Source organism: Pyrus communis, chromosome 15 (genome assembly GCF_041283825.1).
Source record: "Pyrus communis isolate YQ-2024b chromosome 15, ASM4128382v1, whole genome shotgun sequence".
NCBI classification, from domain to species: domain Eukaryota; kingdom Viridiplantae; phylum Streptophyta; class Magnoliopsida; order Rosales; family Rosaceae; genus Pyrus; species Pyrus communis.
Genome location: NC_142579.1, coordinates 18,621,799 through 18,644,781, shown reverse-complemented (window position 1 = coordinate 18,644,781; position 22,983 = coordinate 18,621,799). Strand labels below are relative to the sequence as shown.

The window sequence follows — 22,983 nt, the reverse complement described above, 5'->3', positions numbered from 1 at the left end:
TTTTTGTTTTATCACAAAATATCACGATTCAATTAAAAGCAAAACCATTCAATACAAGTAGTATTTATTCTGTTTAGTTTCGGATATAAAGTTACATTCTTCAACAATTTACACTAGATTACTAATACAACCCTAATCGAAGCGAAGCGAACCGAAACAAAACGAAACCGCGTTTGGTGGTTCTACCCGTAGGTGATCCTTGAAGAAAGTTCAAACTATTAGAAAGGGTGTCCAAGGCTGACCAATTATTCACACGACCACCCTCGCTGGCTTAACAAAATTATTATATAATTTAACCATTGTAGGAATCTCAATCCAGCATTATTGAATTTGTAACGCTGTCCCTCAGCACCCCCCCACTTTCTCTCCAACCTTTTTATATTCCCCTCTCCTTTTGAAACCCCCTCACTCCCACATCTCTGAAACTCCCACTCTCTCCCTCTCGCTCATCAAATTCTCTCTCTCTCTCTCTCTCTCTCTCTCTCTCTCTCTAAAACTGAAGATGGGTTTTGCAGGGTTCCAAGTTTTGATGGTTTTGAGTCTTTTGGCCACATCATGCATAGCCCAGGCCCCAGGAGCTGCACCCACAGCCTCACCCCCAACCGCCACGCCTCCAACCGCCACCCCACCAACCGCCACCCCACCAACTGCCACTCCACCAACCGCTACACCGCCATCAGCCGTACCAGTTCCATCACCCAGCAAAACACCAACCGTGTCACCAACTCCATCACCAGTGACAGCACCAACCCCAAGTGCCTCCCCACCAGCTTCCACACCAGCTTCCACACCATCTGCTGAGTCTCCGTCGTCCCCACCTGCTCCCTCTGGCGCAAGCCCGAACTCCCCACCGGCTGAGGCTCTTCCTCCAAGTGGCACCTCCGCCATCAGCCACGTTGTTATTGCTGGAACTGCTCTTGCTGGAGTCTTCTTCGCCGTTATGTTGGCTTAGATTCATGGGGTTTACCCTTTCGGGTTTTGCTATTCGTCCGCATGGAGACTCCTCATCGACTCTCAGATCTGGGTTTTGATGGACGGTCGAGATCTATTATTTTCTTTTTCTTCTATTTTTTTTTTTGTTAATGTTTTTTTTTTTCTTTTCAGATTTGTTTAACTTTGTGTCTTTTCAATCCATATGGTGATTATTGGGTTTGGCAGTTTCTTGGTGGATTTGGACGGTCGTGATGTGATTCATTGTCTTACAGTCGACACGTGCACCCATTTGTAGATGAGTCGTTGGATGTACATCTATCTGATCATAGTTGAATAAAACAGTTTGTCATTCTTTTTCTTAGGGAGCTTTGAACTTTTCATACTTTTAACTCTCTCTAAGATTCGGGTGTCATTACAATAGCTTGCGAATTTAAGCGCATCAAGATATTAACAAATTTTACTCATTCATTTTACGTTTAATTTTATGCAATTTATTATCGTAAATTTTCAAATACCTTTGTTAAATTTATCACATTTCCAAAATAGGGGATTGCAGAAAAATGGAGCCTTTATTCTCTAGGGTTGGGTGGCTTTGCCTTTTGACAAAGTCTAAAGCATTTGTTGTAGGAGTGTGATATGCACATAGCTTATTTTACTTCTCACACACCTTTTTAATTTTCGGCTATCGGATTGAATGAATTAAAGAAAATCAACGAACATAAATTATCAAGGAATGTGTAAGAAGTAAAATGAGATGTGTGAATAACACACCCCTTAATGTATATTTCCATGCCAAAAAGATGGAATCCAACTCCTTAGGTTCCTTCCAATCCTTGACGTTGACTCGTGGTTTCAAAAGTCTTCATCATAGGTGAAAGTGCACCATTAATCTTTCTTTTGCGTGCTTCCACGAAACTTGATACACGTGTTAATCCATTTGGATGAAAAGTAAAATGGAACCAAGTAATCTTTTCGAAATATTATGTAACATTTTCTAATTTAAAATGACTAAATTTGAACTCCGTGCATTTTTTTCTTTTCCATTTCGTGTGAAAAATTATAAATAACAAATTTAAATGATTATATTGTGTTTATAATCGAAGAGATCTGGTTTTCACATATCATTTTTTTGCCTCTCAAATGCCCACCCCTCGTTTTGACCATTTTAATTAAATAAATCACACAAAGCCAACAACAATAGAAATTTTTTTTGTGTATTTTTACTATTTACCTAATTGGGTCTTAATTACAACTGAGTACTACGGTCTAGTGATATTCCTCTTCATTTGTAAGTGAGAGATCTTATATTCGATTTTCGCTAAAAGAAAATTTGAACCGCATTATTATGGCTAACCTATTATGAGGCTTAGCCCACTCACTCACCTCTTAATGTAAATAATGTTGTTTGTTAAAAAAAAAAAAAGGATCTCAACTACATATAATAACTAAAACCTTGGATTTGGGCTAACACATTTTAAGATTCTCCCTCACTCTCGGAAGTAGGCTGAGGTTGATTAATGGTTAATTATGGCCGTGAAAATGCTGATAAAGCTTTTGTTACCTTGGGCCTTCCCTCTTATACCAAAGAAAATGCAATGATCCAAGGCAAAGTATATGCCACGTCAACATTACAAACCAAAACGACTAGGCACTAATGAGGCTCACTGTATATATAAAGCATATATTAACTCAGTAATTTATCGATGGGAGACTCAATATAAGTGTACATTAACTCAGTAATTTATCGATGTGAGACTCAATACACATGTAAAGCCTTACATGATAATGTTTCAGCCATATCCCTTGCTTCAACTCCACTATTTCAAGTTCGCACAAAGAATGTGGATACACACTATCACTACATTAGAGCTTGTTTTAGCCAATCTTCAATAGAGAGTATTAATCCCACATCGGACGGAGAAATGAGAGACATGGTATCAAGGAAAGTTGTCTCACGTGTGAAGCCCAACGGCCACATGCTCCACGTCATTCTGTTTGTGTTGTCCACATACTAGGATTGAAAAATTTGTCACATATGAGTGGACATGTTGAGGATGAATCCCACATTAATAGAAGGAATGACTTTACATGTGCTTATAAGTAAGGGTGGGTTCGAAAAACCGAAAAAACGAAAAAAAACCAAACCGAACACCGAATCAGAAAAAAGCCAAACTAAATTAAACAAACCGAACCAAACCAAAATGAGTTAATTCGGTTTCGGTTTCAGAAGTTAAAAAAAAAAAAAAAAAAAAACCGAATCTAGAATCCACTTAAAACGACGTCATTTCATTTGTCAACACTAATACTATCGAGGAGCAAATTGTAGCAATGGTCCCTTAACTTTAACTCAATTAGAGCAATGATCCCTCAACTCATCAAAACGTGCATCTATAGTCCCTCAACGAAAAGTCCATTACCATTGGTCCCTCAATTTTAATCCAACTGGAGAAATGGTCATTCAACTCTAACCTAATTGGAGCAATGGTCCCTCAACTTTAACCCAATTGTAGCAATGGTCCTTCCAACATAACTCATTTTGACAAAATTCTAACGAAGTTGACGAAAATGACCATAGTTATGAAGGATATATTTGTGAAAACTAGTTAATTCGAGCAACATCTATGCATGCTATTAACCACTAAAAGGCGGAATCATGCTTGTATGCACTCAAAAACAAAACTTAACCCATGAAATTCAAGGCCTAGTAGTTATAGTGAATCAAGACTCAACTCAAAACAAAGTGAGTTGAGAAATCTTATACCTTTGTTGATTCCTCTTTGCATAAGCAAATGCTAATCACCCAAGAGATAAGGCCTTCATTCCTTACTTCTTAGCTCCATCGATTTCTTGGAGGAGGATGAAGGAATGGATTCTCCAAGTTCCCAAAATAGGGAACCTCTAAGTCTCCACACCAAGGAGATTATTGAGGAAGAGATGAGTAACCTAGAGGAAGAAAGATTGCTAGCTATTTTCCTCTAGGGTGGCCGGTCTCTTAGAGAGAAATGAGAGCATTGAGTTCTCTCCAATTTCCTCAAAAAACCCTAATGATGAAATGTTATAAAGTTCTTTATACAGTCCCTTCAATTAAGTGACAAAAGAACCAAAACCCTTCATCCCCTAATGTGGCTGGCCTTAAGGGTTCATTAGGCTTTTCAAGCCCCTTGTGTTTTCAAGTTGTCATACAACTTGAGTTAATGGGCTTGACATTCAAATCCCATTGGGCCTTGCGCCCCAAAACCAACCTGAGTTCTATAACGAACATATTCGTTTGATTAATTAACATATTAATTAATCCAAGGCATAAATAATTAAACCATTTAATTATCCTTACTCATCTCTGTTGTTTCTTCAATCTCTACCTTAATCGGTGTACGATCTATTACGTTCCTTTTAGCGAGGCAGTGGGCAATTAAAACTCTTCAAATCGATTGTGAATTGAAACATACTTTCAATTCTCCCTTTAGTGATTATACACCTTTAGGGCTTCCACAAACCATGAGTGACATCTAGCAGTATGTCATGGCTACCCAAGCTAATCAGAATATGTGGAGAACCTATTCAGTTTAGGATTACAATGCAATACGGTCTTTCTCTAATACAATACTCTTGACCACATTGTTTGGTTTGATAGTTTATTCATTTCTACTATCCAATGTGATTCTTTTACTTATACGATTACCTTGAATGTGATTTGGAACGACTTCCTAAATCTCATTCATACTCTAGTCAGAGATTCTTAATCATATCATAGAGTATTCTCCCTCAAATGGTTTGAAGGTTAGAGATCCCTTGTTGTGCATTCACTTGCCTCCATGGCTAAGTGGCTTAACCCCAACTATGCCGTGTACACCCTTTGACGGAGCAACTTTGACATAGTCAAAGATCAAGGACCTAACCACAAGACAACTATGATGCCTCAGGTCAAGGGACTACTTTGCATTATCCCAACCATGAGTTCTCATATGACATGAGTATGAGAACTTCTCATTGATCGTGTTTAGTGGACTCGTTCTCTGTTAAGCACTTACATGCTTGTCTTGGTGTCGGTCACACCAATGACTCGAGACCAGTCACTCTTTTTAAGAGAAGACATAACACATACTGATCTTAACGAACTGTCAATGCTCAATTGGCAATCCTATGATCAGGAACGTTTAGGATATGTATACGAAAGAGAATGGTCTCATGAATCTAACTTTGTAGATTTTCTGGTTTTAAAGTTTCAATGTATATTTCATGTATGTTTGTACAAGAGTAAGTCCGCGTATATATGAGAAGAGAGAGGGAAAAAAGATGGGAATGATGGCTGCAACAAGCAGTCGACAAGAAAGAAGAAGGCATGTTGCCTACCTAATCTAAACCTTACACAAAGACATTACCCGAATCAGTTTCCTCCCTTAAATCAAGGGAAAAATGTGATTTGCATACCCCTACCCTAAAGATTATAATGAGCCGTACCCTTGAGATTTACCTTAGGGTTCACCTTGGTAGTAGACTCCATATGCAGCATCACTGATGCAGCATCAGTAGATGCAGCATCAATCATATGCAACATCAATAGATGCAACATCACAACACTCGCTCTTAAGCTGGATTGAAGAGGTTAATCGAGCCAATCTTGCCTAGAAAACGATGGAATGGAGCAGATGCCAAAGCCTTGGTAAAGAGGTCTTCTAGTTAATCATGGCTTCGCATGAAGATGGTCCAGATGACTTGAGTTTGCACTTTTGCTCTAACAAAATGACAGTCCACTTTAATGTGTTTCATTCTTTCATGGAACACAGGGTTAGTAGCAATGTGCATGGCTGCTTGATTATCACACATAAGAGACATAAGGGGTAGTACTAGTAAACCCTAAGTTTGAAAGAAGCCCTTTAAGCCATATAAGTTCACATGCAGTGGCTACCATGGCTCGATATTCAGCTTTTGCGCTGAAGCGAGCAATAACATGTTGCTTCTTGGTATTTCAAATGACAAGATTTCTACCAACAAACGTGCAATAGCCAGTGGTAGATTTCTAATCAAGTGCATTCACTGCCTTATTTGCATCAGTGTAGCCACTGATGGCATTGAACTTGTTTTTACGCATGATGATTCCTTGTCCTATCGAACCCTTGAGATAACACAGGACTCTCTTAACATGTTAAGATGATCAACCATAGGAGAATGCATAAATTCGCTTGCCAAGCTCACTGCATATGTGATATCAGGACGTGTGATGGTGAGATATATAAGTTTGCCCACCAATCATTGATAGTAGCTCACATCGTGCATGACTTCTCCATCTATGTTGAGCTTTAGTTTAAAGTCCACGGGAGTGATGGCAGAATCAAGCATTTTTGCTTCCTGAAGAAGATCCAATACATATTTTCGTTGATGTAGAAACAGTCCATTTGAAGAGGTTGCCATTTTGATGCTAAAAAAATACTTCAACTTTCCCAGGTCTTTGATAGCAAAGGTTTGGCGTAGTTAGAGTTTAGTCCTCAATTTCAACGGCATTATCTCCTGTGATGATGAGATTATCCACATAGATAAGCACTACCAATTTCCTACTAGTGCCAATTTTTACAAACAATGAGGAGTCAGCATTACTTTGTAGGAATTCAGCGTTCTCTAGAACTGAGCTGAGCTTGGCATACCAAGCTCTTGGGAATTGTTTCAATCCATAGATTGCCTTGTGCAGTTTACAAACCATGTTGCCTTTAATACCATCATAACTTGGAGGAGGTTGCATGTACACTTCTTCTTGTAACTTTCCGTGAAGGAAAGCATTCTTCACATCCATTTGATAAAGAGTCCACCCATAATTGATTGCAACTGAGAGTAGAACCCTCACTGAATTCATCTTGGCCACATATGCAAATGTTTCCTTGTAATCTACCTCAATGGTTTGAGTGAACCCTCGAGCAACAAGCCTGGCCTTGTGTCTCTCGATAGAACCATCGGCCTTGAATTTAATCTTGTAAATCCAACGACTTCCAACAGCCTTTTTTCCTAGTGGTAGTTGAACCAAGCTCCAAGTTTTATTTTATTCTAGAGCACGAAGCTCATCTGCCATGGCTTGATTCCATTGTGGGAGGAGAGATGCCTCTTGAAAACTTTTAGGTTCATTGTGTTTATCAATTTCACAGAGAAATGCAGCATGGGATGTTGAGAACTCACCAAGGTTAATACTTTCACTGATAGGATGTCGTGATGCATAAGTAACATAGTCTTGCAGCTTAGTTGAAGGTTTTCTGGTTCGAGGAAGATTTCTTCTAAGCCCTTGAGACTCAATAGGAGATTGTGAATGATCAGAATGAGACTCCTCATCTCCCTCATTGGCAGAGATACGATGATCAAAGATTAAGTCAGTTTGTTATTCTTCAATATCTGGCATCACAGCAGCTGAGCTTTCTTCCAACACTGGATTATTAATGACTGGAGGAAATGGAAACATTTCAAATAGTTCATTCCCTTGACCTGCAGTATTCCCTTTGTGAGTAAAATAAGGGTAATCTTTTTCAAATTTCACATCCCTTGACACAACACACTTCTTAGTGGCTGGATTATAGCACTTGTATCCCTTTTGGGTGGAAGAATACCCCATAAATACACATCTGGTTGCCCTGGCATCTAATTTGTCATAGTTTAAGGCTTAAATGTGAACAAAGCAAACACATCTAAGTACCTTGAGGTGTGTCAAATCAATTTTTCTACCCTTGAGTGCTTCATAGGGAGATTTAAACCCTAGCACATGACTTAGGAGTCGGTTAATAAGGTAAGTGGCAGTGAGGATGGCTAATGACCAAAATTTCTTTAGAACATGCATGTGAAGCATAAGAGCACAAGTCTTCTCCAAGAGATCTCTATTTTTTCTCTCAGCTACTCCTTTTGTTAGGGAGTCCCTACACAACTGATTTGATGTATTATACCTTGAGAACTTATGTATTGAAGCATGTTGTTGGATAGAAATTCAATGCCATTATCTGATCTCAACACCTTAATGTTTGATTAAAATTGTGTTTTAACATGCATATGAAAATAGTTTGGACTTCACTCTTTGATTTCATAAGATACACAAAACTCATTCGAGAGAAGTCATCAACAAATAAGACAAAGTACCTAAACCCTTCTATTGATTCATTTGCTAGTCCCCATACATCGGTGTGGACCATTTCAAAAAATTTACTTGTCCTAGACATTGAGTTACCAAAAGGTAGTCTAGGTAAACTTAGAAAATTGACAAGTATCACAAGTAAAATGTGATTTACAAAAATTTGGAAACAGTTTAAACAAGATAACTTCAAAGGGGTGAGCTAATCTCTTATGCCAAAGTTGGTTTTCATCTATGAACTTCGATTAAGTTTGAAGAACCTGAGTAAAACAGGTGTTCTTGGTCAATTTATGCAGACCCCTTCACCAATCATCTTCATGGTGAGAACATCCTGAGACATCACGTTATTTGGTGAGAAAATGGCACGACAGTTTAGGGTGTTTGTGATCTTTCTAACTGACAGAAGTTGGAAAGGAAAGGTTGGTACATATAAGGCAGTGGAAGGTGTTTTGTGTGAGAGTAAGTTTATTTCTCATTTTCCCAAAACTAAAACAGTTTTTCCCTTTGCAACAGACACATGTGAGGGATTTGAAAGACGTTTAAAATGATGCAAATTTGTGATTTTGTTTGTCATATGATCTGTGGCTCCTGAATTAATTATCCAACAATCATTTTCAGTACTAGTTAATGCTTTGAGTATACCTGGTGCTTCATCCTGTGAAGGTTTCTCATTTCTAGCAAGAAAGCCAGTAAACTGTCCCAACATGGATGCATGATTGTTCTCTTCATTTCCTTGAGCTTGTGAACCTCCTCCATGTCCCTTGCTTTGAAGATAAGCTGCAAACTCATTGATAAAAGACAATGGATTGGCAGTGAACTCCATGGATCCTTGTGAGACAATAGAGGGATGAACATTAGCAAGTTAGGCATTGTATTGAGGTTGAAATTGCTGTGAGGACCTTGGTATCATTTTTCCATCTTTACTGAACTTAGGCTTGAGTTCAGGATGAAGTTCCTAACACTTCCACATGACCAATACCATTGCAATATTTGCATTTCAGGTGTGGATTTCTACCCTTGTACACCTTAGCCTCTGAGGTTTTGTAATTTGAGGCATATGCATAAGTCTCAGTCAATCTCAAGTTGTGCTCAGGATTCATCACTTTCTTCCTTACTTCTTGTCGTTGGATAGTTGCACAGACATTGTTGAAGGTGAGAAGCTTTTAACTCATCAAGACGTGACTCTTTAGATCCTTGTACTTGGAGTTCAAACTCCCCAACAACTGGTAGATTCTGTCTTCCTCGGCTCGTTTTAGGAGAATGGCAAGATCTATGGTATGTGAAAGGTATACATCCAACTCATTCCACATAGCCTTGGGACATCCAAGGTGTTGAACAAATGCTTTCCCTTCTTGTTGGGCACTGGTAATGTCCTTAAGTTAAAAGACACGTGCATGGTTGTTTTGATTTCCATACATATCCTGCAAGGCTTTCCAAAGCTTACATGAAGAATTGTAGTAGTTAAAAATCTTAGCAATATGTTTCTCCATGGTGCTAAGCAGCAAAGACATGACAAGTTGATCTTTGGAAAGCCATGCACCATATGTAAAGGAAGAGCTGGAGCTTCCACACTTCTATCTACAAACCCTAATTTCCCTTTGCCTCCGAGAGTAAGAGACACAGCTCCAGACCAAGGGAGATAATTAAACTCGTTCAACAGAACTGAACACAAACGTTGATTGGTGTTAACCTTAACGTCTGAGAAATTTGAAGGAGATGTATGCGAGATGTCACCCTTTATGTTTACTGAATCTTCTTCAGCCATGGCTTAAGATTGAAGGAAAGATGCAATGGTAAAAAAAAAAAAAAAAAAAAAAGGAAAAAGGCCAAAAGCAAGTTACAAAACTTGCTCTGATACCATGTAGATTTTCTAGTTTTAAAGTTTCAATGTATATTTCATGTATGTTTGTACAAGAGTGAGTCTGGGTATATATGAGAAGGGAGAGGGAAAATAGATGGGAAGGATGGCTACAACAAGCAGCCGACAAGAAAGAAAAAGGCATGTTGCCTACCTAATCTAAACCTTACACAAAGACATTACCCTAATCAGTATCCTCCCTTAAGTCAAAGGGAAAATGTGATTTACATAGCCTTACCCTAAAGATTACAATAAGCCTTACCTTTGAGATTTACCCTAGGGGTCACCTTGGTAGTAGACTCCATATGCAGCATCAGTAGATGTAGCATCAGTCATATGCAGCATCACAACAAACTTCTTTAGATCACATTCTCCCAATTACATTTTCCTTGGACTTATCGTTTAAGCATGTAACATTTATATGAGATGACTTTAAACAATAATATTTTCCCTTTATATTAAACTAGATTAGTTTAACATGTGAAATATCTGTAAAGTATCATCATATGATTGACTTTAGGGCACATTTCCAACAAGTTACATGTTTGATGAGTTGAGGGACCCCAATTGTAGAAATGGTCATCCCAACATAACTTATTTTGACAAAATTCTAATGAAGTTGATGAAAAGAACCATAGCTACACATTTTAATGAGTTAAGGGACCAATGATAATGAATTTTTAATTAAAGAGCTATCACTCTAATTTGATTAAAATTAAAAAATCATTACAACAAGTTACTCTACTATCGAGTTAGTCTGCTCTCTGCTGCAGTGCTGCTCTCTCATCTGCTAGTATGACAAATAACAGCTAGCTAATTGGAATGCACTGGTATGTTTGAAGCATCAAGAACTTTAAGTGATTAATTATCGCGGGCATCGAATTGCATGACTAATAGAAAACTTGTTTCGTATTGCGCACGAGTGATTTGTCAAGTTTCCCCTTTTTTTTTTTTTTTTTTTTTTTTTTTTTTATTTTTTTATTTTGGAATTATGTAGTTGGATGGACAGCTTAGGTTTTTCTTTTTAAAAAAAGAGACAATTAGCGGTAAGTTACGCTTATTCACATCTTTCGGGCCCAGACAGCCTAGGTTTTTACCCCTCTTCTTTTCCTGATTTCACAAAAAAAATATTATGAATAACGAACATAAATTAATTATAATACATATCAGTAAGTAACAAAATTTTATTCCATTGCAAGGTGACCTTTGAATTCATTTTTTTCAAAGAGTTGTAGAAAATAGTCCATTTTTTCTTCCATGTTTTTTTGGCAGATTTTTCTTGCACCCCGAGATTTGAGTTAGTGTTCTCCTGCGGAGGGGGCTTGCGCTTTCGGGGTGCTGTTCCACTCTCTCAGGAGTAGGATTTGGTTCCTCAGACTGTGGTTCCTCAGTTTCAGATGATACATTTGTAGCCTTAGGCTTTAATTTCAATACCAGACTCATTTATTAGTAAAATAAACCATAATTAAGCAATTAAACTAGTATTTGCAGATACAATATCAACACTCATAACAAATTAAAACAAGAACTTCCATTAAAATGTCACTAATGGCTCAAGTCTCGTAAAAACATGGGAAGAGTAGAGTTTTGGAAAGAGTCAAATAGGTGGGTCAAAAAAAAAAAAAAAAAAAAAGCCGACATTGAAACCGAAACGACAAAAATCGAACTGAAGACAAACCGAACCGAAAAAAAGGGAAAGGAAAACCGAATCCAATGGAACCTGGTAGTGATTTCTGTTCGGTTTTCAGTTTTAGCAAAAAAATGAATTGATCTGAAAAAAACCCACCCTTACTCATAAGTAGTTGGACTACTCCCCATACTGTCAATTAGATTTATTATGTAACCTCAACTTTCTTCATTCTTCACTCTGCAGCAATGATCAACTTGTAGACATTTACACTAAGGCTTTATCTAAATCGAGAATCAAATACTTGCAGTCCAACCTTTCTCTTGGTTTTCACTAATTTAGTTTGAGGGAATGTATATAGACATAACATAAGGATCCAAGTCAGGAAAGCCAACTAGATTCTAGTCATCATACAGTTAGAAGAGCAACTTACATGGCACATGTACACTGTTACGGTGGAGTTCCATACTAATGAAATAAGGACATGAGGACCAAAACTTATACATATCTTTATTTTATTTATACGAGATGACACTATAACAGCTTACCCATGCCATGTAAGTCATTTTTTACAACTAAAGTCTAGTTTTAATCAAGGCTCTAAAAGATGTTAAGCGTTAGTTGGGGTGGTGGACTAAGGTCTAGCGCCTAGGCAGTCTAGGTAGATTTAAGTTAATATATCATATATCGTATAAATAAACTAAATTTATCTAATAATATATAAATTGAATAATATGTTATTTTTTATAAGAAGAATATAGATATGTAATGTGAAAGTTGTAAGTGTGGTGTGATTTTAAAAAGAAAAAGAAGATAATAAAACATTATCCTAATAATTTTTATGTGTATTTATTTAATGCTGGAGTGGGTAATTGTATTTTATTCTTTTATTATAATTTAGAAGGCCTTGGAAACCGAAGAGTTGGTTTTTGAGACTTGAAACGCGGAAAGCTTTTGATTTTGGGTTTTTTTTCCTCTTCCTTCCTTATTCGATCGCTCCGCTTAATTCTCCATTTATTATGGTATACAAAATTTCTCAGGAAATCCAACGGTCCACAAATCGTAGCCGTTGAAATCCAACGAAGGTGGCGAAGCCACGTGGCTCCCCAACGGTAAAAAAACTGAGTGCGCCACGAGCCCCTTTTTTTGAATTTTTGTCGGCTGACGAGCGCCCACGCACGCTTGAAGACCACATGCTTGACAGAAAAAAATATAAAAAAGGCGGTTGACGTCTTCTTGACGTCAGCCCACGTCAAACTGCCTTCGGGCGCTCGGGCCAGCACGAATCCACAAGCCTCTCCCTCGGGCCTGCTTGGGCTCACTCGCCAGCCAACACTACACTTCCTCCTTCGGGCAATCAAGCCCTATTCTGCAGCCTGTCCCTCGAGCACGAGCTCCTGCTAGAGCTACTCTTAGGCGCTTTGGTTGGAAAGTTGTGCACTTACGTGAAAGTTGATGTGCTGATATTGACTGAGTTGTACTGCTTTATTTTTTATTTTTTTGTAAACTGTTGCATTCAACGGTGTAGATCGGCTGTGGATTTTTAGTGCCTTTTTATTGTTGGACATCAACTGTTTAAACTATATAAATTAAGATTTATACTATAAGGACTTTCTTATTGGAGACAATATATAATAATCTAGGTTAATGCGCCTATATCCCCAAAGGTTCAAATCTTAGGCATTCCACAGTGGTTTAGTTGAGTGTGTTGTCTACATATAAGCGTTAGGCACTATGAGTCTGATTCGTATTGTGGTAGAAAAAAAATCGTTGTTTTCAATCTTGACGAATTTGTATCTACAAAACAATCAACACCTTTGATCAAAGACCATCGCTTCACGCACCCACGAGGTGGGTTGGGGGGTTTGGCTAATAGATTTACAATGCCTAAATTAGTTTCTCTGAAAAGAGTAAGTGTTATGTGTAGAAAAACGCCTACCAAAATTTGGTGGAGGTTGAGGTATTAATAGGAGGTGGCCGGCCATGGGGTTAAGATTTTGCCCTACACATGGCAACATCCTATTAGCCAAGGTGTGTCACCTATTGCATGAATGAGGAAAGAATATTTCCAGGATATTAATTAGGAGAAAATATCTTGGGATAATGATGGAAGTATCCCCAATTGATGTGATAGGAATTCCTTACTTGATTGAGTTGATCATCTTCAATTAGGAATGTATTAAAGATAGAATTTAGTAATTAACTCTATCTTTAATACTTTGACTTTTCCATGCCACGAACCAGGGAGCTTTAAGCAGTCATATTAGTTGCTAGAACCTTCAGGGGTGTTAAGCTGTGCGTAGGAGTAGTTAAGGGTCCTGCCCATTTAATGAAGGCAATCTTATCTTCCTTGAGAAAAAGTTTATGTGTCGTCTTCTGGATTTCTTGGATTATTTCTAGCTCCACAAATACTCCACACTTGCTGGGTTAAAAGCAGAAAATGGCAGTAGGTGTAGAGATCCAAGCTGCTTAGGTATGCAAAGAGTTGTTTCCCAATTTGATGTATTTTTTTCACCTTGTTTTGGAAACAAAGTATTCATGGGATAAGGAAGCCGATTACCACCAAGATTTATATAAGTATGTCTTAAGTAGAAGGTTAAATAAAATCACAGAAAAATTTAAGAAAGAAAGAAAAGGGTAAAGAATATTGTAAACCTCTCATCTAGTTTTCTTTTTTGCTTACCCCTTCGAAGAGTTGAAATTTTCTTCTTTAAGTTTCTAGAGCCTAAGGGCTTGGTGGAATGGCTCAACAGGGGCTAAGGAAGTGATTGGGTAGCCACGGGGATGTGGTGTAGGTAAGGCAACTTACGAGAGCTGTTTCGGGTTGTGGTGCGATTGGTTGGCTAGGGCCAAGAGTTGGCTCAGCCCGAGCCGAGGAGAATTACACGAAGCTATGCTAGTAGGTAAGCTTGCTTACTGGACCTTTAGTTGAGAAGAAGTCCTTCTACTACTTCCGGAAGGCTTGATGTTGAACTGTTTCCACCGTCCAAGTTTTGAGATAAAGTGAAATATCCAACTGTGGCTAAGTCTGGATCAGCTTCTGAAAAGCTCGCCACTACGAGAAGAAGGGGAAGAAAGTCTGTCACGTGGAAAAATGAATTCAGTTTTTAAAGAGGCATCAAAGTCTACTCCTTCTGCTATTACCATGTATGTGCTGCTTGCCAAGAAGGACGTAATTGCTTTAGTTTGATTTTTCAGCTGTCATAGATGGAACATTCGAGGATAGAGTTGCCAAGACTGGAGCTACTGAAGATGAAGAGTCAGATGAGCAAACTACTAATTGTGAAGTAGCTGCTGAAGGCAGGATGGCTGCTAGAGAGCCCAATGTCATCCAAGCTACTAAATGAGTAGTCTACTTTATTTAGCTTGTGCCGGATTTTAGCGACCTTTGTGCAAGTTTATCAATTACCTAGAAATTTAATAAATTGCTTTCTTCACTCTACTCCATTTTTATTTTTCTTGAAACTTTGATTGCTTAAAGCATCTTGCAAAACTTTTAGTCGGAGGATCGTTGGTTGGGCATATTGTTTTGAAAGAAAAAAAAAAAAGACGATCCCACGAATTTACTTATGGCTGTGAGCTTTGGCTTTTTGGGGGCAAAGTCAAGCTGTTTGAGTTCGTCATGAGTTTTTGCCCCTTAACTATCTACTGCTTAGCTAGTCTTTGAGTATTCGATCCTTTGAGCTACGTGCCTACATCACAACATGATAAAGATATGTGGGATATGAAAATTGTTAACTAATCACATAAAAAATGTGTAGTTGTGTAGAAATTCATGGGAAGTTGGCCCTCTCCTGCTGGAGAGTAAACCCATATGGGTGTTGAGGAATTAGTTTACCTTCTTGCACTAGAGAGATTACCAGATGGGTGTCGGGGAATTAGTTTATCCTCTCGCATTGGAGAGCAGACCCAGATGGGTGTTGGGTAATTAGTTTACCCTGTTGTACTAGATAGCTTAACTAGATCGGTGTTGGGCAATTAGTTTACACTCTCGCACTAGAGAGCATACCCAAATACGTGTCAAGGAATTAATTCACCTCCTCGCACTAGAGAGCTTAATAGATGGGTGTTAGGAAATTAGTTTATCCTCTCGCATTGGAGAGCTTACCCAGATGAGGGGTGAGTGAGTAGCGCCGTGAGCTACTCCCATACTTTATCCAAGTGTTGAGCCATCCTTGAACGTTTTGCCATATACCCCCTGAGGCTTGGTTAGTGGTCAGCTTAGAATCTGCTTGGATTGCAAGTTTCTTCACTACTAAGTTTTTTGCTAGCAAAAGGTTGCTATAGAAAAAAATTAAATAACCTTATTTAATATCCGCAGTTGGATCTGAGATCAATGGTCCATGTTATTTAACTTTAAAAATAAAAAAAGACAGTTAAAAAATCAGAAATGTTGCCGTTGTGCCACGTGGCACAATCTGGAGTGTTGGAATTCAAATTTGTTTAAATCCAACGGTATAGATTAATTAGGTTGAATAAAAAATTTAAAAAAAAAATGTAAGAAATTATTAAAAATCTGAAAAATAAAAATTTGAAAAATAAAATGAAAAAATTGATTTTACTTTTCTATAAATACCTTCTCATAATCTTTTGCCTTACACCACAATTTCTTATTTTCTCAACTACTGTCAACCACGTTCCTATCTTTCTCTCAAAATTTCAATCCAATTATTTTCCCAACAAAATTACTAATGAGGCAGGTACTTATTGGACGCTTCTTGAAGATATTGCGTTGTGTACTAGCTAGGTTGAAGTTACTCATGATTCACTTACGGGTAATGAGATGCAGTTGCGAGAAATGTGGAGTCTTATTCATACCAATTATCTTGACAAAATGGGTGGGAAAACAACTAAAGAATCGATGTCCAATCGTTGGAAATTACTTAGCCAATCATTTAGTATGTGGAGAGACGCCTTGGCACAAACTAGTGGTAATCTTTAAAGTGGGGAAAATTTAGCGGATCAGGTAACAATATATTATTTATTTGTTTGTCTTAATTATTTGTTAGCTACTTTGATTATAATGATTTGTTTGTATTATTTATTTGTTAGCTACTTTGATTATAATTATTTGTTGGTATTATTTATTTGCTAGCTACTTTGATTATAATTATTTTTTTGTATTATTTATTTGTTACCTACTTTCATTATAATTATTTCTTCTCCCGCATTGTGTAGGAACTTCAAGCACAAGCTTGGTATAATGCCAAAAGCAAAAGCAAATCATTCACCCGGTGGGAATGTTGGAATATTGTCAAAGATTGTCCTAAATTCAAAGTTGTGCTTGTCGGTCCAAACGTTTTCATGAACAACACCCCTCCACACTCTACACCTGATCATGCCTTGCATGTTCATAAAGATGATGCAGAAGAAGTGCCAAAAACGCCCCCCTGAACAAGCGTCTAGGTCGACCCGTTATCCAATTAGGCCTCAAGGTAAGAAGGTTTCAAAGAGAAAAGGGAGTGCTTCCAAGAATGATTATGCAAAGTATATAGAAGAACTTGCTTGCCAAGATGAATTGAGTTTGGCACGAGAAATGGTGAAATTTGAGGCTGATAAGGCTAGAGAGGAGGCAAAAGTTGCAACTATTGAGAGAGAATTTCAAACTAATGAGAGAGAAAGAGAGCTACTTAGGCAAGAAAAGGAACAAGTTAGAGAAGAAAGAATGGCTCAATGAGATCGTGACATTATGAACACACCTTTAGAAGGGAAGTCACCAAATTCTAAATATTTTTGGAAGTCGGAGAAAGTGGACGTGGTGCGAATGAGGCGTGTAAGAGAAGAGAGAGCAAGAGGAGATGGTCTTAGCACGACAAGAGAAGATCATCCTAGCACCACAAATTGGTTAAGTGATGATGAATAGAGTACTTTTTGTAATCGGAGCCCATAATTTTCCAATCACTTTGGGTTGTAATTTATTATTTATTGAATAGAGTACTTTTTGTAATCGGAGCCCATAATTTTCCAATCACTTTGGGTTGTAATTTATTATTTATTGAATAGAGTACTTTATGTTGTTTCCAATTTATTGAATTTAGTACTTTATTTAATGTGAGAGTAAATTGTTTTAATTTGGTAATTTATTTATTATACTAAGAGAATCTTTATTCAAATGACATAAACACACCAAATAAAATTACATAAACATACCAAGTAATAAAAAACTCACTAAATGAACTAAAAAAAACACAACAAATAAAATTAAATAAACACACCAAATAAAAACAAACACACTAAATGAACTTAAGTACATTGAGCTTGTTCTAATTCCCACTGGTGCTCTATCAGGTCAATTTGCCGAACATTGTACATATATGGCCTTTGAAGTGCAGTATATCATTGAATGACCCTTTCATCGTAATGTCCATCCCTTTCTAATGGTTCGTGTTGCACGGGTTTTTCGGTGGCGTCATGAGCACAATACATTTGTGTTATGGAATTGTTCATCGTGTCTAGCTCATATTCATCAACAACATCATAATCGTACTCATCTTCCACAATCGTGTTGTGAAGAATGATGCACATCATCATGATGGATCGAAGCGACTTTACATCAAACATTCTAATAGCACCCCTAACAATAGCCCATCGAGCTTGAAGGATACCAAAACCGCGCTCCACATTCTTCATGCACCCATCTTGACAGCTTGCAAAGTGTTTTTCCTTTGCACTTCGCGGCCGTGGCACTGTTTTGACAAACGATGACCACCTTTGGTTAATGCCGTCTGCTAGGTAGTATGGCCCGTCGTACATATGTCCGTTGACCCAATACGTGACTTTTGGTGCCTTTCCTTGTAGGACATCGTTGAACACTGGGGATTGGGCAAGTACATTGAGGTCATTTTGAGCTCCCGGAACATCGAAAAAAGCTTGCCAAATCCATATATCAAAAGGTGTCACCGCCTCCAAAATGATATTTTTTTGCTCATTTTCTGTCCCTATAAGCACCTTGCCATGCACTTGGACAGTTTTTCCAAGTCCAGTGCATACAGTTGATGCTTCCAATCATCCTAGGAAAACCTCGCATCTCACCCTCTTCAGAAGCCTTTGCAAGTCCATTTCAGTAGGTTTTCAGAGGTACTCTACGGTGTAGATAGAGTCGATTGCTCCACAAAACCTCATCAGGGATTCAAGAATGATTGATTTCTCCATCCTCGCTATCTTGCCCACTTGGTCTACAGATGCTCCATATGCAAGCATCCGCAAGGCAGCAGTAATTTTTTGCTCAGGAAAGCGACCCATAACACCAAAAGCATCATTCTTTTGCACAAAGTAAGAATCATGGTTGCAAACAGCAACCATGATTTTGTTGAACAAATGTCGTTCCATTCTATAACGACATTTAAAGTACGTATCAGGGAATGCACTGTTACGGACAAAATAATCGTCCAAGAGTTCTGTACCTCGTCATTGCCTGCTTCTATCAAGGTTTGCAGAACAGCTGGGCCTATAGATCTGAGCCACTGCTTGGATGACCTGGTGGGAATGTGAGGTTCTGGCCATTCTTGCTTCGTCATCTGTCCATCTACGCTCCTCATCATCTTCCATCTCATTTTGGGCCACTTGGAGATTAAACATTCCTTCTGAGTGGTTAAACAATTCTTCCTCTTGTTGATCGATTTCCCACATCATCCTTGAGGAAGAAGAAGACATTGAAAGAAGGAAGCATAAACTATGAATAATGATACAAATTTTGATTTTGGTGAAGAATGAAGCATAAACTATGAATAATGATAAAGATCTTGAGAAAATTGGTGTGAGGTTTGTGAGGATGGATGGTGGATTATATAGAGGATTCAGAAATGATTAGGTTGTAGATAATGCCATGTGGCATGCCGTCATTCGTTAAAAATCTGACCAAATTGTGACACGTGGCGTGCCGTGATTGGTTAAAAATCTTATCAGAAATCCATCATCAATAATTGTATTTTCGGATAATGACACGTGGTGCAACGAGAACGATTAAAAATCTTATCGGAAATCCATCATCAATAATTGTCTTTTCGGATAATGACATGTGGTGCAACGAGAACGATTAAAAATCTTATCTAAAATTACAAATAAAATTATTTTGTATTATTTTATAAATAAAAAATAGTAATATTTTATTGTCAATTGCCAGGGCTATTCAACTGCAGGGATGGAGATGCAAAATGCGATTACTGTTCATTAAGGGCAGTTGCTGTTCGCTGGGTGGATAGCATAGTGGATAGCTCTAGGGGGCCTCCACCACGCTGGAAGTGCTCTAATGGCTCCACTTGGTTCCACAGCTTAGTCCCTATATGGAGTCCTCTGGGAACTTTTATACAACCTCCGATGAGGCCCTGTACTATAGGGTCTTGCTTAGGGTTCCAATGGGAGGCCTTAGACCTCATTTATATGGACCATACGATGGTACGGACATGTATAGGAACAATATGCTCTTGCTTCATAGATAGCCAGCTCAAGGATCTCGTTACATGCAGAAGTAATTCTTACATATATTGACGTGTATATTGCATGTCAAAATTTGATTATGGTGTGGATGAAACATCTTTGCCAGTCTACGTATATTGCTCATGTATTTTATCATGGTTAGCCCTGAGTGCGGAGAAAAACTTGTGTACTGGTGTTTGATTAATTAGAAAGCTTTGAGTTCTCATATCAAGTAAGATCGGTGTGACCAAAATGTAGAAAATCTCATATTTTTGTTTAAACTTTCTTACAAGTTACCTAGTCCAAGCGTCTGCACATAAATTTTTCTCCCCAAGTGAAACTTTATCATGCAACATTAATCTCAAAGATAAGAGGTAGAAATTTGATTCATTCACTGCTCATTAGTGATTATTTTCTAAAACTATCACATCAAATTGTCTAGTAGCTTCAACATAATAAGGTGCAACTTATCTATCGTTTCTATCGCCTTTCACTATCTGCTTTTGCCACTTGTTCAATTTAATTATGGTTGACAATAATTTCTTGTGGACATTTTTGTTTGATATAAAATAGAAGTGTGTTATCAATACATTCATTTTTATTTCTTTCACATTTTTAATTTTTATTCGTCTGATAAATTAATTGAAGAAAATTAAATGATAAAAATTAATAAAAAATGTGAGAAGTAAAAATGATGTGTAAACTACATATCTACCCCTTACATCTCAACCTCAAGTAAGTTCTATTTACAACTAAACAGAACTCTTCTACCGCTTTCGCTTTCTGTCGGAAATTGACAACACTTAAAGATGTAGGACAGGATATTTAACTCAAACATAATTTGACCAAACAAAAATCTCGAATACAAATTAAAACTCAATAACATAATTTGACCAAACAAAAATCTCAAATACAAATTAAAACTCAATAACATAATTTGACCAAACAAAAATCTCAAATACAAATTAAAACTCAACGCTACGAATAATTGAAGAAAAATGAGATAGAATCCAACGCCGAGCTTGCACTTGCACATGCAATGTTTATTTCGCAAATAATTAAGCAAAAAGAAAATTTGCTCGTTCAATTATTTAGGCTTTGTTCGAGTAAATTCATATCAAGAATTTTACATGTACGAGGCAAAGAGCCAAAAAATAAGAACAAAATTTTTAAAAAAATGTACATTCATCGAGCACACAATTTAATACCCAAATGAAACACGTCTCCCCGACGGGAATCGAACCGAGTCAGATGGTCTGATATCTCGGTCACCAAACCGAGCCGACTCACTCAAACTATGTCTCCTCATGGCCACCACCAACTTACCGTTCCCCTCCTCCTCCTTCACCTTCGCAGCCTTCACCACCGTCTCTTTAATCAGCCTCCAAAACCCATTAACCAGATCACTCTTCACATTCGGCACCGCCAGAAGCCGCCCTGCGCACTCCTCCGACCGCTTCAACGCACTCAACAACTCGACCGAGTCGCATAAACTCAGACAACTCAGCCTCTCGTCGAACTCGTTGACTCGGACTATAATTTCATTCATCGCACAAATCTGGTCCTCACCCACCAAACCCAAAATCTCCATCACCAATCCGTTCCCGTCCAAATCCAACAACTCGGGCCTTCTGCAAATCTCTTCCACCAGACTCACCAACGACTCGGTCTCTCGGACCAACTCAGCGTTCATAAGGACGGAGACTCGGTCCTCCTCCTTTTCTTTATCCACAGTGCAGGAATTGGATCCGAGGAAGAAACCCAGAAGCCGAGATGTGAGGAGGAGGTTCTCGACGTATTGAGCGTACCATCGGACCCAGGAGGAGAGTTCCCAAGCTAAAGGGGTAGAATCGTCTCTAAAATTGGAGAGGTTGAGGTAGTTTCTGCCCCCTGCGGCGGGGTAGACGGCGAGCTGGTCCTGGAGGATGAAGGAGCCGTACTTGATCACGTGGTGGACGGCGAGAAGGCATTTGAGGGCGACGGCTGAGTCGTGGGTGGTTTGGAGGCGGTCCATAAGGGATTCGACGGCGGCGGAGGCGGTGGCGCGTGAGCTGTTGCCAAAGGAGAGGAGATTGGCCAGGTGTTTTTGGGGTGGGGGTGTGAAGGGGTCGTGGGTTGTGGCGCGGAGGAGGGTGAGGTGAAGAGAGTAGGGGTAGGAGGACGCGGCGGAGGCGGATAGTTTGGAGAGGATGGCTGCTTTGCTTTGAGAGGCTTTGTCTTTGATTGCCCCCATCAGGTCTCTCATCTTTCTTGTTTTTCCCATGTCATGTGTTTGTGTCGGCCACGGGTTTATCGGTTGGCGGGTTCTGATATGAATATCGGAATAGCATCCTCTCCAAATCCTCTTTGTAAGATTTCGAACGATTAATCAATCGTGTTCATTCATCGTATATCGTACAGTTAGAAATCTTTTAATTTTTTAATTTAAAATTGAACATCAATAATATCTAACGAAAGCTGACTGCATGATGCACGATGAACAAACACAATTGATTAATCCTCATATCCGTGGATCTGAAGAGAATCCTTGTTCATGAATATCACTGGCCTTGTCATATTTTATATATTTATTGTCGGGAGAGAAAATTCTAAATTAAAGACTTTCAACTAATTCATTACTTTTTTATTATTTATGTTGGCCAATTTGTTGGAGGAAATCTTTAATTAAGTGTATTCAATGTTGGAAATGTGCCATAAAAGCTAATTATATGATGATACTTTACGGATATTTTACATGTTAAACTAATTTAGTTTAATATAAAGGGCAAAAATTATTGTTTAAAGCCGTCTCATATAAATGTTATATGCTTAAACGATAAGTCCAAGGAATATGTAATTGGGAGAATGTGATCAAAATAAGTTAGATTCATGTGACTATTCTCTTTCGTATGCATACCCTAAACATTCCTGATCAAAGGATTGCCAATTGGGCATTGACAGTCCATTAAGATCAGTACGTGCTATGTCTTCTCTTAGAGAAAGTGACTGGTCTCGAGTTATTGGTGTGAATGATACAAAGACAAGCATGTTGGTGCTCAATAGAGAATGAATCCA

At 38.3% G+C, this 22,983-nt stretch overlaps 2 protein-coding genes and 1 pseudogene across 2 annotated transcripts; 1 reads left to right on the top strand and 2 right to left on the bottom strand.

Annotated features, from left to right (window-relative positions):
- Window positions 1-337: 337 nt before the first annotated feature.
- On the top strand, window positions 338-1,294 carry LOC137715322 (uncharacterized). The gene has a single exon (XM_068454609.2). The coding sequence runs from the start codon at window positions 503-505 to the stop codon at window positions 950-952; it is 450 nt and encodes a 149-aa protein (XP_068310710.2). The 5' UTR covers window positions 338-502; the 3' UTR covers window positions 953-1,294.
- Window positions 1,295-8,501: 7,207 nt separating this feature from the next.
- Window positions 8,502-9,794, bottom strand: LOC148690621 (uncharacterized; annotated as a pseudogene).
- An 11,193-nt stretch (window positions 9,795-20,987) lies between these two features.
- Window positions 20,988-22,454, bottom strand: LOC137709134 (ENTH/ANTH/VHS superfamily protein). The gene has a single exon (XM_068448260.2). It carries the CDS (start codon window positions 22,190-22,192, stop codon window positions 21,131-21,133), a length of 1,062 nt encoding a protein of 353 aa, XP_068304361.2. The 5' UTR covers window positions 22,193-22,454; the 3' UTR covers window positions 20,988-21,130.
- Between the last annotated feature and the right edge of the window lie 529 nt (window positions 22,455-22,983).

What these genes read in the sequence shown, in the direction of transcription:
- LOC137715322 (XM_068454609.2), top strand. Translation starts at nt 503, where the DNA reads ATGGGTTTTGCAGGGTTCCAAGTTTTGATGGTTTTGAGTCTTTTGGCC.
- LOC137709134 (XM_068448260.2), bottom strand. Translation starts at nt 22,192, where the DNA reads ATGGGAAAAACAAGAAAGATGAGAGACCTGATGGGGGCAATCAAAGAC.